This window comes from Rhinolophus ferrumequinum, chromosome 9 (assembly GCF_004115265.2).
Source record: "Rhinolophus ferrumequinum isolate MPI-CBG mRhiFer1 chromosome 9, mRhiFer1_v1.p, whole genome shotgun sequence".
Lineage (NCBI taxonomy): Eukaryota > Metazoa > Chordata > Mammalia > Chiroptera > Rhinolophidae > Rhinolophus > Rhinolophus ferrumequinum.
In genome coordinates this window covers 30,658,628-30,674,164 of record NC_046292.1, presented here as the reverse complement: position 1 = coordinate 30,674,164, position 15,537 = coordinate 30,658,628, and the positions used below count along the sequence as shown (strand labels likewise).

General features: G+C 55.4%; 2 protein-coding genes across 6 annotated transcripts in view; one reads left to right on the top strand and one right to left on the bottom strand.

The window, feature by feature from the left end:
- Positions 1 to 434: 434 nt before the first annotated feature.
- Positions 435 to 6,330, top strand: HYI (hydroxypyruvate isomerase (putative)). Of its 3 annotated transcripts, none has more exons than XM_033114399.1 (8): positions 435 to 685; positions 763 to 874; positions 1,903 to 2,017; positions 2,228 to 2,306; positions 2,396 to 2,445; positions 2,548 to 2,617; positions 2,703 to 2,874; positions 6,278 to 6,330. In XM_033114399.1, exons 1-7 carry the CDS (start codon positions 487 to 489, stop codon positions 2,831 to 2,833), a joined length of 756 nt encoding a protein of 251 aa, XP_032970290.1. In that variant the 5' UTR covers positions 435 to 486; the 3' UTR covers positions 2,834 to 2,874; positions 6,278 to 6,330. The 3 variants fall into 3 exon arrangements, with proteins under 3 accessions (XP_032970290.1, XP_032970289.1, XP_032970288.1); XM_033114398.1 differs by lacking the exon at positions 6,278 to 6,330 and adding an exon at positions 2,980 to 3,129 and having other exon boundaries at positions 436 to 685; XM_033114397.1 differs by lacking the exon at positions 6,278 to 6,330 and adding an exon at positions 2,980 to 3,136 and having other exon boundaries at positions 438 to 685; positions 2,740 to 2,874.
- SZT2 (SZT2 subunit of KICSTOR complex) overlaps positions 3,829 to 15,537 on the bottom strand; it is a 49,418-nt gene continuing 37,709 nt past the window's right edge. For 2 of the 3 annotated variants that reach the window (XM_033114391.1, XM_033114392.1), the window contains 22 exons: positions 15,305 to 15,472; positions 14,790 to 14,929; positions 14,187 to 14,353; positions 13,977 to 14,074; positions 13,755 to 13,887; positions 13,503 to 13,633; positions 13,272 to 13,372; positions 13,022 to 13,198; positions 12,556 to 12,823; positions 12,390 to 12,469; positions 12,179 to 12,304; positions 11,853 to 12,052; positions 9,970 to 10,060; positions 9,654 to 9,734; positions 9,500 to 9,574; positions 7,024 to 7,237; positions 6,502 to 6,655; positions 6,239 to 6,361; positions 5,728 to 6,133; positions 5,484 to 5,600; positions 4,103 to 4,171; positions 3,862 to 4,005 (listed from right to left, as the gene is read on the bottom strand). In XM_033114391.1, the coding sequence (XP_032970282.1) occupies positions 3,862 to 4,005; positions 4,103 to 4,171; positions 5,484 to 5,600; positions 5,728 to 6,133; positions 6,239 to 6,361; positions 6,502 to 6,655; positions 7,024 to 7,237; positions 9,500 to 9,574; positions 9,654 to 9,734; positions 9,970 to 10,060; positions 11,853 to 12,052; positions 12,179 to 12,304; positions 12,390 to 12,469; positions 12,556 to 12,823; positions 13,022 to 13,198; positions 13,272 to 13,372; positions 13,503 to 13,633; positions 13,755 to 13,887; positions 13,977 to 14,074; positions 14,187 to 14,353; positions 14,790 to 14,929; positions 15,305 to 15,472 (3,263 nt within the window). Of the gene's footprint in view, positions 4,006 to 4,102; positions 4,172 to 5,483; positions 5,601 to 5,727; positions 6,134 to 6,238; positions 6,362 to 6,501; positions 6,656 to 7,023; positions 7,238 to 9,499; positions 9,575 to 9,653; positions 9,735 to 9,969; positions 10,061 to 11,852; positions 12,053 to 12,178; positions 12,305 to 12,389; positions 12,470 to 12,555; positions 12,824 to 13,021; positions 13,199 to 13,271; positions 13,373 to 13,502; positions 13,634 to 13,754; positions 13,888 to 13,976; positions 14,075 to 14,186; positions 14,354 to 14,789; positions 14,930 to 15,304; positions 15,473 to 15,537 lie in introns of all 3 variants that reach the window. The other variant, XM_033114390.1, reaches the window with a different exon arrangement.

The following is a 15,537-nucleotide window of genomic DNA, read 5'->3' as shown; positions in this document are numbered from 1 at the left end:
GCTTGGCCCTCTCGCTTCTCCTGGAGCTTCCCTTTCTCCTCGTTTGAAATACAGAGGGTGCCAAAAAGATGTATACACATTTTAAGAAAGGAAAAAACTATTAAAATCATAATACTTAATATATACTGATAACAAAAGATGAATACAAGTGACCATTTGATGCCTGCAATTACAAGAGGTACTCAAAGTGGTTACCATCAATGTAATTTTAATAGTTTTTTCCTTTCTTAAAATGTGTATACATTTTTTGGCACTCTCTGTATTTCACTTTTCTGGACTGTCCACAGTTTTTACAACATGTTGCTTTTCTAACCAAAAAAGGCCCGCAGAGAGCTCCTGGCCTGACTCGCAGCCCCAGCGCGCCCCCAACCGGGGGACCCGGGCCTGGCTCCTCCGCAAGCGCCCCGCGCGCCCTCCCCGGCTCCCCGCCCGCTTCCGCCTTCCGGCCGCTTTGGACTCTGAACTCACCCTCGCTCTTACTGGGCCATGGCTCCGCTGCGCTTCTCGGCCAATGTGTCGTGGCTGTTCCCCGAACTCCCCGGCCTCCCCGCGCGGCTCCGGGCTGCGGGCAAGTCGGGCTTCAAGGCCGCCGAAATCGGCTGGCCTTACGCTGAGACGCCCGAGGCGCTAGCGCGCGCGGCGCGAGAAGCAGGGCTACAGCTGGTGCTGATCAATACGCCCCCCGGTGCGCCATGGGGGCCCGGCCAGGGAGCTGGGGAGCCAGGAGCCCTAGCCGGGGGCTGAGGTCCATTCTCTCCGCAGGAGACCGAGAGAAGGGGGAAAATGGGCTGGGGGCCGTTCCCGGGAAGCAGGCGGCCTTCCGAGAGGGGCTGGAGCAGGCTGTGCTGTACGCCAAGGCTCTGGACTGTCCCAGGTATCTTATTCTGTCCTCCTCCCCATCTATGACCCAAGACCCTGCCGCACGTGGTTTGGGGTCTGGGAGAAGAAGACACCAGGTGTTGAGAGGCTCAGTGTCTGAGCGCATTGGCCCTTCTTCACCCCTGCAGTCGCGGTCCTGGTGTATTTTGTGTTGTATGTTATTATCAGTTGGCAACTCTTTCATGCTCCTCTCCTGCTGGGAGCTCAGTCTGACCAGGGAGATAACAAAGTAAACATAAACGGTGGAGGGATCCATTTGAGGACCGGTCAATTCACTGTGGTGGTGGGAGCGGAGCAGGTACCTGTCTGGGATCGGAGACAGCTTCCTACAGGTGTACTGGTGTTGAACTGGGTTTTGAGGAGTGGACATTTGTTTGATGTAAGGAGCATTCCAGGCAGGGATGCAATGGCCAGAGGCAGGAAGAGGGTTGGTGTGTTCAGCAGAGATCATGAGACTGGAGAGGTAGCTTGTCCAGGTTGGATGTGGCCTGAGAAAGATCAGGTGGTGACGGCAGAAGGTGGAAGCTCAAAGTGGGGCTGATTGAATGTCAAATCCTGCAGAGCAAATAGACTGAGAAGGAACTGGCAACAAGCGGTCATTATTGGGGGGGTGGGGGGGCAGAAATCAGATGGGAAGAAGCTAAGACAGATATAAGAAGCAGAGACAAGCAGCATGGAATTCTTGAGAAGGGTAAAGGTCAAAATAATTTCTGAAAGGAGAGACAGGCATGTTTATCGGCTGAGGACTGGGGCCACGGGAAAGGAGAGGTTGCAAGTACAGGAGGGACTAAGTGAGGGACAGGTCTGTGAGGCAGGTGAGGTCTCAGAAGGGCTGTGGGAAAGGGCTTGGCCTCAGGCTGCCACACGGAGTGTCTGAGGGTGTTCGGGGGCCTGCGCGTCAGGGCCAGGTGGTATGGACTAGAGATCTGGGGGGTGGGAGGGCTGGCATGGTCGGAGGACAGCTGCAAGGAGGTGCTTCTGTGATGGACTCCACGGCCCACTCCAGTCCCATTTCCCCCACAGGATTCACCTGATGGCCGGCCGAGTACCCCAGGGTGCTGATCGAGCAGCAGTCAGGGGTGAAATGGAGACAGTTTTTCTGGATAACCTGAGACATGCAGCTGAGGTTTTGGCTCGGGTAAGATGGCAGTGAAAACACGCATACTGACACAAACGTGTGTCTGAGCGTGTGCAGAGGGGTTACACAGTGTGGAGAGCAGTGAGGCACAAGGCTGGCCTCTGGCCCAGGTCAGAGGGACTGGGGAGGGGCTTGACCAGTGGCTGAAAGGTGGGTGACAAACCTGGGGAGAAGAGCTCTGTTCTATTCATGGATCCAACCTGGTGCTAGGAGAACCTCGTGGGACTGCTGGAGCCCATCAACACCCGCATCACTGACCCCCAGTACTTCCTGGATACGCCCCGGCAGGGTAGGACCCTTGGCCTGGTGCCGCCTCCTGTCTCGTTGATTCTTGTGCTTTCCTTGAGTGTCACGGCCCCCTCCTGTTTTCCTTCCCAGCGGCGGCCATCTTACAGAAGGTTGGAAGACCCAACCTCCAGTTACAAATGGTAAGTGGAAGAAAGGGAGTGCCTCCCAGAGGGCCCTTGTTCTCCAAACCTGGGAAGAATGGTGGGGCCTGAGGGTTCTCTGACTAGTAATCTCTGTCCCAGGACATATACCACTGGCAGATCATGGATGGGAACCTGACAGGAAACATCCGGGAGTTCCTGCCCCTCGTTGGTGAGGGTCCCTTTCTTTGCTCCTTCCTTGTCTGCTGTCCTCCCACTCTTCCAACCCCCTACATCTGTCCCTCCGGCCTTCGCAGGAGCCTGGGCCCCACATCTGCCCATATCTGTCCCCAGGGCATGTGCAGGTGGCACAGGTGCCAGGCCGGGGGGATCCTGGCAGCCCTGGGGAGCTCAACTTCCCCTATCTATTCCAACTGCTGGAAGATGAAGGCTACAAAGGCTTCGTAGGCTGCGAGTACCAGCCTCAAGGTGAGGGGTGGGCCCTGGGCGGAGGGAGCACTGGAGGGGCAGGTATCGGACAGGAGCTGTTTTCCTCCTCATGGGTTGAGATGCCACTGCCTCCCTCCCCCTCAGGAGACACAGTGGAGAGCTTGAGTTGGCTACGCTCCTACTGGGATAGGCGGGGCCACCCACAGGCTGGCCAGTGAGGTCCTGCCCTCCGTCCACGTGCTTTTTGGGGAGTGAGTTGAGCATCCCGAGTCTCTGAATTAAAGACAACCTCTTAACATTTTCCTATGTGTATGTTATTGGGAGAGGGGTGACACACAGTGTCTAACACTTCAGTTTCTCTGGGTCACTTCCCTCCTGTTGAGAAGGGACACCGCTCATGCTCAAGTCCTCCAGTTTGTGTCAGTGTTGCTATGGAGATGGGAGAGCTTTCAGCCCACCTCCTCATGTATAAATGAGACACCAGGGGTCCGAGAATAAAGGGATTTGCCCATTGTCACTGGTGCTGCAAAGGTAGAGCTGGGATTGGAACCAAGGTATCTTAGCTCAGTGGCAATGTCCAGCAGTGATGTCCCAGTGGGAAATGAAGACCAGAGAGCTCAACATGGGAGGCGGGTGGCTGACAGCAATCAAAGACTTGGAGGCAGGATTCAGGCACAGGAACTCTCGGGTGAGTGCTTGCCGCCTCGTGCGAATTGCTGGGACTCCATTAGGTGAGTGGGAAGGAGGAGTCCCCTTCTGGAAAGGTCCAGGATCCTAAGAGGAGATGGGCACCTCAGCGAGTTCACCTCACCCCCTGGAGCTCTGGGTTGGTCAGAAGCTGTGAGTGTTTTGGGAGGGCGGCCCCTACTGCCAGGCTAGGGCTACAGAGCCCCCATCCCAGATATATTCACAAAGCTTCTGTGTGTGGGTTTGCACTGGGGCACAGGAAGGCTGGTCAGTCTGCTTCAAGTGGGCAGTCTTAGAGGTCCATGATTCGAGGAACAGTCACATTCAGTAGTCCATTCCTCAGAGGAGACGGGTCCAGAGGGTGAAACAGGCTGTGTTGATGACGGACTCAAGGTGGTGGTAGGTGGACACCAGCTGGGCAGGGGGGCTCTCGCTGTCCTGGGGCTGTACTGGGAAGGGCTCTCGGAAAACCACTGTCAGAGACTGGGGGGAATATAGTCGGGGTACAGTGGTAAGAGGTGGAGCATTTGGGGTACAGCCCCCCACTGATACAAAGCCCCTCACCTCACCCAGTTCTTACCGTCTTTCCCAAGTGGGAATCCAAAAACACAAGAACAAAACAGTCAGTGAACTTCTGATTCAGCACAACCTGTGCAAAAGACAAAAGTGAGATGGGGAGTGAGGTGTGTGTGACCTAAGGAGGCAAAGACCCTCCCTGACAGCATCCTGGAAGTGGGACCAGTCTGAGGAAGGCCTGCTTCCATCACCACACCTGACCTCACCTGCTCTCGTCACCCAGAACCTCATCTCCAAATTGAACCTCGGTTCTCATCCTCCCCGGCAGCCAGTCGAGCCTCGTCAGAATGAAGCTGGGGGGCTCGACTGGAAGGTTCCTGAAGTCATCTATGTAGAGGCTCCGCACAAAGCTGGCACTGAAGCCCAGCAATGAAGGGGAGTTCTCATCCTCGACACGACCCCTCTTTGCTTCCTCTCCTGTCCAGATCTTGTATCTCTCTGACCTCCCCTGGGACCGTGCTCTCATGTTTGTCCCTAACACTCAGCTTTGCAATCTATCCCTTGGGTGATTTTCACTGGCGGGGCCGCAGTGACCCACCTATTCATATAGATACACCTCTCTCCTGAGTGCCAATCCCCAGTGTCCACGTAAACGTAGACTGTGGTCCTAGAAGGTCCTTATGGTCTCAGACTTACCACCCTTCCCAAGCCCACACGTGCTTCAGCCTTCCCACCAGCTCTTGGAGGCCCCATCTGCTCACAGTCCACTCTACTGCAGCCTTACCCTCAAGAACCTCCACTTGTCTGGACAACCCGTCTGAACACCTTGAAACTAATCTTCCCCACAAGCACTAGGCTGCAGGACAACTATTTCTTCTGAAGTCTTCTCTTGAATGTCTCCTTTCCTGGACCACTACTCTCACTGGGCCCATTTCTCTAGTCTCTTAATCCCCATGTATGGGCCCACCCCCATAGTTTTCTCTCTACCTGTCCTTCCGAGCTGTGCTTTCAACTACTAATGCGTACACCAGTCACCTGGGGATCTGGCTCTGAGTCAGGGGGTCTGGAGTGGGGCCTGAGAGTGCATTTCGGTGCTGCTGGTGTGAGGGCCACACTTTGGGTAACGAGGCTTGAAAGCCCAAGAGGTCCTTTCTGGGGCTGCAGCCTCCAAGACCAACCATTGATGAGGTTCCAGAGCTTGGCCCTCAGGGTCTCTAGCCAAAGCCGCTGAAGGCAGAGCTCTGGGTTGTCCTTAGGGAATCACATGCGTGGCTCGACGCTCAGGGCTCACAGGGTTTTATGTGTATCTGCATCCCATCCAATCTAGGCCTCTCCCAGAGCAGAGCTTGTTTGGTCAGGCTGGAGCTCCTTGAGGGGACACCTGTCGCTCTCTGATGAGGATTTCCGCTAAGTCTACCCTTTCTGAGGAGGGTCAGGGGACTTACCAGGTACTGAGTTCCCAAATCTGGGCTCTGGAAATGGCGACAGCTCTGAGGAAAGCGGCTTAGGAGAACCTTGATCAGACTCTGATACCAGGAGACGGTCATAGACAGGAAGCAGTCCTGGGGGAGGGTTGACAGGCCTGCATCTGCTGTCCCAGAGCCACTTCTGAGACCCTTGCACCCTTCACCTGGCTGCCCATGGAATTCCTAACAACATCCCAGCCTCTCTTGGAATCCACAGCCTTACCAGCTGCGGGTCGATGTCCCCAATTGACTTGGCATGGACTGCTTCTAGGAGCTCTTCCAGCTCGGCCAGGGCCAGGCGCCCCCCAAGCCGCAGCCGATCAGGCCCTGGTGGCTCCAGTAAGAAGAGGCGCTTCCACAGGGTGTCCCGGCGGCAGTGACCTCCCGCTAGCCGTACCAGTTGAGCCAGCCGTGCCCGGGCCACGCCCACCTCTGCAGCCAGCGGGGGGAACAGAGGAGTTGGTCCGGGGGCCACACCAATCCCCGAAGCCTCCCTAGGGCTACCAGCTGAGCTCCCAGGAGCCTCTGGCTCAGGGGACAGTCTGGGCGGCTTCCGGAACCGGCGCAGGTCAGCAGTGAGTCTGGGGAAGAGCTCTCGTTGGCTGGTAAGCACCACGAAGAACTGCAGCCTGCGGTGGGGAGGGGACAAGAGTGTGGTGGCTGCAGGAGGAGACACACAGCAAGGGCAGGGGCCAGGGGGCAACAGGCACGTTCAAGGTGGGGGATGTGCTGACCGTAGAATATGCCGCTCTGCCTCTCCTTGTTCTTCAAAGGGTGCAGCACAGTGACAGACAAGCAGAGACACATCAAAGTCATCCTGGTGACGAAGGCCCTCAGAGTCCAGGTAGGAGCCCGAGCTGTGTGGTGGGGATGAGATGTCAACCCTGAGATGCTAATAAAGCCAACCTCACCCAAGAAAACACGGGTCTCCCTACTGCGAGGACAGCGCTGACCACAGTTACATCAGGGTGCGTGCAGATGTCCCCGTCCGCCTTACCTGTGCCAGGCCGACACCAGGGCGTATTCATTATGTTCTGGGCCCCCTGGCCGGGCCATCCGCAATGGCTTCATGTGGTAGGAGCTGGCATGGTCAGCCACGTAGTTGTACAGCTGGTGGGCAGCAATGAGTGGTGTGGGGAGCTCCAGTGTCCCTAAGGGGCAAGTTACAGGAGACAATGAGCCTGGGATAGGCACACTTATCTGGGGGGTTGAGCGGTGAAGAGTCCTGAAGGCTCTGCCTTTCTGGGGAGCTCCTGAGATCCTGTGGAACATTGAGATGGGACAAAGTGGCTCAGGACAGACAGAGGGCAGGGTACACAAAATCTAAACTGATATGAAACAGACTGTGAAGAAGTTAAGACAGAGACATGGGGACAGGGTCCAAATGCTATGAGGCGATTAACAATATTGGATGGAGAGACGAGGTCTGGCCCTGGGAAGTGGTCCCAGTGGCCATGGCCTGGAGACAGCTTGTGGCCTGTTCTTTTTCAGGTTCACTGGCTTGCCCTTGGGCACTGACCTTGGTAAATGTGATTGCGGCCGAAGTGGGGCCCATCAGGGTGGTGAGCCAAGAAGTGCCGCAGGAAGGTGGTGAGGTGATAGCCGTGCCTCAGCACCAGATGGGCGCCCAGCACGTGTTGGTGCACGAGACGCAGGTGGAAGTCATAGCTGAATGAATGCACGTGCATCAGGTCCCGCACCTTGTCACACTCCTCCGTGAACAGCATGGACAGCTGGGGAGGCGGAGAGGCTGAGTTAGGAGGTGCTGGTACAGGCTGCCCAGCACTCCCATTTCCCTCCCTCTCGCATGGGAAAAGACAGCTCAAAATTCACCCTGTTGCTGGGGCCTCCCCTCTGCCAGACGAGCCTCTGGGAAGCCCTCCTCACTATCTTCTCTTTTTTATACTGTACTGTAACTCTGTTTACATGAAACTGACCCCTTGAGAAGATGGGCCTTTTTACTCCGTATTCCAGATTCCACTAAAGTCTGGCACAGATTCACTGATGCAACAAGTCCTTGAGTGCCTGCCTGGTACTGTTCTAGGTGCTGGGGATATATATATCCTTCCCTCAAGGAGCTTACATCCAAGTAGTGGGGAGATGAGACAATAAACATTAGGTAGTACATAAGGACAGAGCATGCAAGAAGTGGTGTTATGGAAAAATCCAGTAGTAAAGCAGTTGCTGTTTTAAACAGGTGGTCGGGGTAGGCAGATGTGTATTTACTATCAGGAAGTTTTTCCTTGCCCCTTCCCTTCTCTCCAGCTTTATTTTCCCATCAAACTGCGTGCTCTTCCCACGTACATCACATGTTCTCTCTACACTTTTGTACGTCCTATTTCTTTGCCTGGGATGCTGTGCTCCCTGATCCCCAAACCTGGCTAACTCCTCGTTCATAAAGCTTCATCTGGGACATTCTGCCAAGGTTAGGCCAGGGTGCGCCTCCTCTAACTGATCTGCGAATGAATGGATAAATGAACCGTTGATGCAGGAAGAAAGGAAGGAACAGATGGAGCTGATGCTTCTCTTGGTGAAAATCACCATTACTGAAAGTGTGTTAACAACTGGATCTGTGGTGCTAGAATGGCAGAATCTACATGACCATTTCCTGGGGGACATTGGGCCTAGGAGTTAATAGGAAAGGAAATAAAACTGTAGAAGAAGCGATAGCCTAGGAGTCCGAGTAGCTGCATGACCTTGGGTAAGTCACTCTCTGATTCAGTTTCCTTATCTAACATGGAGATGAAGTAAAGATCTTCATAAAGTTAGAGGCAGGGTAATAAACTGCAGTAACCAAGGATGAGCCTCAGAGTCAGAGAGCCAGTACTGGCCCCCCGAATAGCTGTGTGTCCTGAGGCAAATTCCTGATCGGCGAGGCACCTGTTTCCTGATCTGTACAGCAGGAGTAAAACTCCTCTTCACTTAGTGTATACACTAAGCACTTCATAAACAACAGCAGTAATACAGCAATCCAGAATTCTAAGTAGGGTTAGAGATTAGGTAAGTAGGAGCAGAGAGAGCCAAGCTGGATGGGGATCAGGGGGAAGAGAAGCCAAAAGGACTTCAGAAAGCTCAAAAGAATAATGGGGGTAGGTCCTTCCTGCAAATGCTACAGCCACGCATGGAAAAAGGACCTGCCTATCCATAGCTCCCTTCTGAACACTCTGGCCCGAGGAGGTTCCTGCATATAGTCACCCAGCTTTTCTGGATCACATTCTCCTGTGATGACTGGATTAGGTGTCCATACCCAAGTCAAAGACAACCAGCTGACCAGACATGAGAGGAGTCTGCTGTCTGGACTGGATGGCGACAGACAAGGCCCAGGCAGATCCTGGTCTCTCAGAAACTACGTGTGAGGCACAAAGAGGTGACAGACCCTCACATGACGCGTGCGACAACCTGACGGAGCTGAACTCACTCAAGTACAGCGGGCTTCAGGTCCCTGACCTCACTCGACCCTCTCACTCATTCTGAGCATCCGGAGTGCCTGGCCCTCACGGGGTACAGAGGCATAAATAACGACTAAGGGACAGGTACGCCACGTGGGTGGGAACTCTAGTCCACGTTCTAAGTGTTAGTGACTACACTGACAATGCCAGGCTGTCTCCAGCTCTAGATTAGGCCAGGAATGCCCATGGCACCGACGTACCCATGTGTCAGATTACCCGCTATGCTCAGATGTCCTCACTATCTAACCATCTATGGTTCTGGATGGACCACAGTGCTAGGCTACTCTCAGTACCAGAATGACCCCAGGCCAGACCAGCCACTTGTGATGGGTGGGCTGCCTTCTGCTCTCTTGCTACAGCTGAATACAGCTCTGGACCACCTGCAGAGAGACTGGTGGATGGTCCAGTCACCAGAATGACCCCTGACCTAGCCAGCCACAGCACCAGCTCGCCCCTGGGCCAGATTGCCTATGCACTGCTTTTACTGGTCACAGCACCCTGGGGATGGACTTACTATGCCTGAGAGCCCACATTCCTTTCACATACCTGAGAGTTGACGGCTTGCCCCATGGGGATCCGGGAACACTCCAGAGCAAACTGCTTGACACAGAAGTAACAGCCCTGGAGAGAGGGTGAAAATGAGGGCAGGAGTGCACTGACAGGGTACTGGCTGTCCGCACTCAGTACCCCTCCTGCTCACCTGGAAAGTCAGCTCCATGAGGATGATGCCCCCGGGCAGTGCCCGCTGCAGGTGGTATGTGGTGACTGGAGAGCCAGTGCTCTGAAGAAAGGAAAAAGATGGGTTCAGAGGCAAGGGTTGGGGGTTCCCCGGCCTCGGGCCAGCAGGGAAGTCCCTTGGGTCATTGACTTTAATGGTGTCAGGCTGGGATCAACAACGTCAGTCAACACCCAGGCTCACTGACCTCAGGAGCTGGGGAAGTAATTCAGGCTTAATGACACTGGTGTCTGGGGCATCATTGAATCACTGTCGGGGAAGGTACATGATGACGTGTTACCTTGGGGCTCCCATCAGTCTTGGTTTTAGGGCAGGAGAAGGAGCCCCGACCCTCTGTTCCAAGGATAGCCATGGCCCGCAGCCGGCTGGTGCTGCAGGAAAGGAAGAGGGACAAGAGGATGAGGCAGGCCAGTGGGATGAAGGATTATGGCGATCAGACTCACCATCTGTTTCACGTGGAATTGTTTTGGAGGAGACAGGACTGGAGAGGGCAAGAACCTGCCCGGGGTACCACACTGCAGGCCAGGCCTAGACTGCGGGGCAGGGCTTTCTATACAGCAGCTGCTGCTCTAAGGGGACGTGGGAGCAGTGCTCAGTGGGGAGGCCTCTCTCTACCATGAGAGCATGAGGGTAGGGCCAGAGAGGCTGCTGAAACTATGGGGGACACCCATGAGGGGATGGAGGTGTTGGCTTACAGGGGGGCAGCAGGAGAGGGTGAGAGGAGAGAGGGTGATGTATGTCTGAGGTTTCATTAGGAAAGTTCAAGGACATGCTTGATTCCCTGGTTAGGGACTTTTCTCTGAAAGGGAAAGGAGGTTCTCTCCTGACTGGGGAACGGCACTTTCAGCATTCCACAGGCCTCCTGGTTCATTTCTCAACTCAGAGGCAAGGAGAGAAGAGAAGCAGCGAAGGTACCGTGAACAGGACAAAACAAAGGGCCAGCGGGAACAACTCGTTACACTTAGGGGGTATAACCCGCCAGGACTCTTGCTGGAGGGGGTCTAAGCCTCTGGTGAGACAAAATGTCCCATTTACTCCTCAATGAAATAGGGGTAAGACCTAACTAGTGATTGGTGATGGTTAAAGACTGGTGACAGAGAAAGGCCTGACTTTAAATTTTGCTCTAGAGACATGTTTTAATCTAAGGTGTTTTTTGTTTTAAAAAGAATTCAGATTTCTGAGAAGACCATAACTGAATGGAAAGTAAGCAAACGAAAGTCTCTGAGAAAAGCTCCGACAGCTGGGACCTGGCTGCCATGGGCAGCAAGCGGGGCAGCTCCTCGGGATGGGGGTACAGGCCTGTCCTCTCTTCCTGAGGCCTGGAAAAGATGGAGAGGCCTGCGCGGTGCAGAGCTGGCCACGAAAACACTAAGGAATCAGAATTGGCTTTCTGGGCCAAGGTGTTGTCTTGAGTAAGGAAGTACAATTACATTTACTAGCTTAAAAAGGCATCAAACTAAAAATAGAGAGAAGGGAGAAAATAAACTCACAAATCCAGAGACATGAAAGGAACTCTGTGTAACGTGAACAGATACTTTCCCATCAGGCATTGGGAAGAGGCTGGGAACACAGAATCTGGAGGCTCATATTTGAGAAGAGAGTAGAGCAGGGCCACACAACTGAGAATTTGAGATTTGATACAGGAGGAAAAGGTGGTTGTGGACTTGTCACTGAGCTCTGGGGAGATGGAAGGTGGTGACAGAGGGGCTGCCTACTTTCCAAGACTCAGACCTGTCACTACTGGCCAGTGAGTGAACATGACCAAGAGGCCAGAGGACAGTGATGCAAGTAGGCCCAGTGCAGGGCTCCTTGGCGAGAAAGACACCTAACCTCAGCGAGGAAAAGACTTCCTGGGCCAGGAACCGTGTCAAATCTCAGGAGGGGTCAGTGGGGTGATCAGGACAGCAATGATAAAGAGCCAGGGCCAGAGGCTTGGGTGTGTGTACCAGATCCACGTGTGGACTGTGGATGTAAGACGTACGTGGGCACGAGCTCTGTGAGAAGGGACACAGATCTGTGAGTTCCACAAGATGTGCGTGAAGGCTGCACGGAAGTGTCTAAGATCCTCACGTGTGTGTGCTGGCCTAGTGGGATGAACGTGCCCAAGGCCTGAGCTGTCCACGTGGGACCCATGTGAAGACAGGAAGGGCAGTGGGGCCTCACCTGCGGGCGGGCGAGGGCGGCCGCAGTGGCACCAGCGCAAAGCCCATGCTCTGCAGATACTGCACGTACTGCTGCAGGAAAGCCAGGCTCAGCTCCTTCAGCCAGGGCTCCTCACGGGCACCTGGCGGAGGCACATCCAGCGACTCACAGCTTGTGGGGGCCTCCCGGCTCCCAGACCCTGACTCAGGGCGATGGCGCCGCTGTGGGAGTGGAGAATAAGGCAGGCTCTACCCACTGTCAACCACCCGACTGGGGGTGGAGGAACTGAGGTCACTGTGGGGTAAAGGGAAGCCCCAGGGGAGACACCCAGGAGTCCTGGGCCTCACCTGCCCCTCAGGCGGCCCACAGGTCTCCGGGGGCCCATGCAGCCAGGCAGCTGGGTCGAAGAGCAGGGCTGTGGCACAGTAATGCACCAGGCGGGATGACTGCTTCAGGGTCTCCAGCTCCCCAGCCTGGGGAAACGGGGCGGTGAACACTAGAGCTGCTCAGGGAAGGGTCCCAGGACACCCCTGGAGGGTGCAGGTTTGGGCCACTCACACTGACGGGCATGCTGGCTGGGGCGGAACGCTGCTGCCAGGTCACAAACAGGTTCTCCATCTTCATCTGGCGCTCCAGCTCTGGGGTTAGAGGCATTAGCAGTGGCCCCCACGACCTGCCAGACTCACAGATCGCCCCTGCCCACTGTCCGGCCCAGTGTCCTCACCTCTGCGCTCTGTCATCTTGATCTCCAGGAACTGCTGTCCATGGTAGGTGACGGGATCGGGAGGTCTGGGCACAGGGCCGAGTGAGGAGCTGGGACGGGCAGCTGTGATATCCCTCAGGGCCTCATCGAAGGGGAAGGTGTCCAGGGGAAGGGGACCCCCACCCCGAGAAGACCCACTCAACCGGCCTTGCTCACGGCTCAGAGGGGGGCTGGCACTCCGGATGAGGGTCTCTGCTTCCATGGTTGGCAGCAGAAATGGGTTTGGCTCCTGAGAGAGATGGAGCCTCACAATGGGTTCATGGCCTTTGCCCTCAGATCTGTCCCACCCCATGGCCTCCTCTTAGACTCTCCCTCCCCACTACCTCTGCCCTCAGTCTGTCCCCTCTTCCCTGCTTCAGGGCTGGTACTTCCTTAAACTGACCCCTCAGCAGCCAGAATTAGAGGAGGGATCCTGAGCAGCAGGCACCTTTTCATCCCGCACTGGGAAGTCCAACTGGCCATAATGATGGAAGAGTCCAAGCTTCTGGCTGAGGAGGCAGAAGATGAGATGGGCGCGTGCGTTCTGCCACTGCACGAGGCGAACCAGTGCTCGGCCCAATGCTGCCCCCAGGTCTGGAGCCCAGTTGTAAGTCAGCAGCTGTAGCTAGGAGTCAGGGGTCAGGGTCAGTGAGATCACAGAACCCCTTCTCCCACCCAGCCTCTGGCCCCACATCTACCTTCTTGTCCACGACCTCTAACAGCAAGAACCTCTGCCGTGAAGCATTTCGCCCTGAGCTCCCGTCACCTCCTGGCTCGAAGCGCTGCAGGGCTTTGGCAGCTACAGGGTGGGGGACAGGAACAATGGGGTCTAGAGGCAGATTCCCCCTCAATTCCACCCTGGCCTTGCAGCGTCAGAGGCTATCCCATCAGTCCCTCTAAACCCAGCCTTCCCTAGGCCATGCCCTCACCCTGCTGGGTTGGTCTCCTCCACTGCAAGAAGTTCCTTCCCAGAAGCAGCAGATGCCGCTCAGCTGCTGGGCGGGGAGTTGGGCCCAGTTGTCCAAGTGAACAAGGACTGAAGATGTCTGGCTCTGCACCCCTAGCGGGAGGGAGGGACACACAGAAAGCACACTATCTATGGCCCCATCCACTGGCCATCACTTCCCTGGGTCTAAGCCTCCACCGCTACTAGCTCAGCCTTCACGAGACCCCAAACTCACAAATGCTGCTCAAAGATGCGGACACTAGTGTCTCCAGCCATTGAGGTGACCAGATTGGTGAACTCAGACAAGATGGATGGAAGGAGGAAGCGGGACACCACGTAGGTGGAGCTCCTGGACACGGAGGCACACCCTGGATCCAGGGCAGAGAAGTCACAGTGAGGCTCCGGGATGGGGCCCAGGCCACGGGGTTCGTGATGGGAGATGGGGGCTGGGTCTCACCAATTTGAATCATGAACTCCATCCAGCACTGAATAACGTGAGCAAATACAGGCTGCAGGGTCCCCACCTCGCCCTCCTCTAGCTGCATGGTCCGGCGTCTGAAGACACAGCAGCAGTAAGAACCTTGCATCCATACATGTGTGTTTACACAAACTCAATACCCATCCGTGACTTCACACCTCACCTCCATGACACAGTACACATACATACCTTTGTCTCTGGGCTCCAGAATCTGGGCCTGGTACCCGCTCAGTTCCACCAGGAGTCCGAACATTCTCAGTTTTGTGACGCCTCCGGCCCCGAGTGTCTTCTGGCCGATCCAAGACAATGTCATCAGTTGTTTTGGGGGAACCCAAGTCCCCAGATTCTGTTTTACTCTGGGGGCAATGCAATGAGTGAGAAGGGGTTATTGGAAAGGGGGAGGGGGTAGAGGATGGAGGCATCATGGAAGGGTAAGAAGAGTCCAGAGGACTGGGAAGCCCGGGTTCAGGCCCTGGCTTCACGGGGGGCTTAGCAGCCTTGCGCAGGCTACTCAACGTTCCTGAGCCCCGGATGCCTCCCTGGTAAAAGCCCTGCTTGTCCTGCAGGCTGTGAGGATCTGACAAGAAAAGTGGAGGTGAAGGCACTTATACGCTGAGGCTCTCTCTGTATCACTGAGAACTTGCCACCTTCTGCAAATACCTACCCAAGGGACAGAGTAGTTTTACTTAACAGGTGATCTGAGGCAAGGCCTATCGGGGAGTTTAGGGGGAGCTGGGAGGCAGGCAAGAAAGTAGATGTCAGCTTCACCACTTCCTCCCGTTCTCCCATTACCAGCATATCCCAGAAGCTACGCCGGCCAGCTTTGCTGGGGGGAGTCACAGGCTCCCCAGGGCCAAGGCCAGGGCCAGGGGGAAAGGTGCTGGCGCGGCCTGCAGGGCTCTTGGTTTCCAATGACCCGCTCCTGAGACTTCCTGTGGGCCAGACATTACAGACTCCCGTCACTAGCCATCAATCCCCATTCCAGACAACCTAGCCCAATGCTGCTATGGCAGTGACTTACCACTTACTTCTCCTGTTAGTGAATGACGGTATACGTCAGTGATAGTACATGGCTGCTTGTGTTTGTGTGAAGTGAGTTCCTGATGAGAGTCCCCTCTCTAAGCAGGTAACCCTAAGCATGCATACGCTTCTGCCAGTGTATCTATCACCTTGCTGATGCAGGCAAGGGAATGGACACTGTGAGTGTGTATTTCAGATAGGGCCTCTGTGAGGTCTTCCCCCATATTGCACCCTTACCTGAAACACCATCTTGCCTGGATCTGTGATGTTCTCTGGCCCCCACATACCTGGGGACGTGTCCTCTGTGCATAACGAGGCTGGCAGCAGCCGCAGCTCCATGATGGCATCAGCCAGGGCCTGACGAGCTGCTCCTCGGAGTTTCTCCTCCAGCTGCACAATACTGATGTTCCCCTTTTCCCACACATCCAGGCGAAGCCGTGGGGCTCCACTCTGAGCTGAAGGAAAGAAGGGGGGTCACTGGAGGGTGCCCCTAGTTCCCACAACACTAACTGAACCCCCT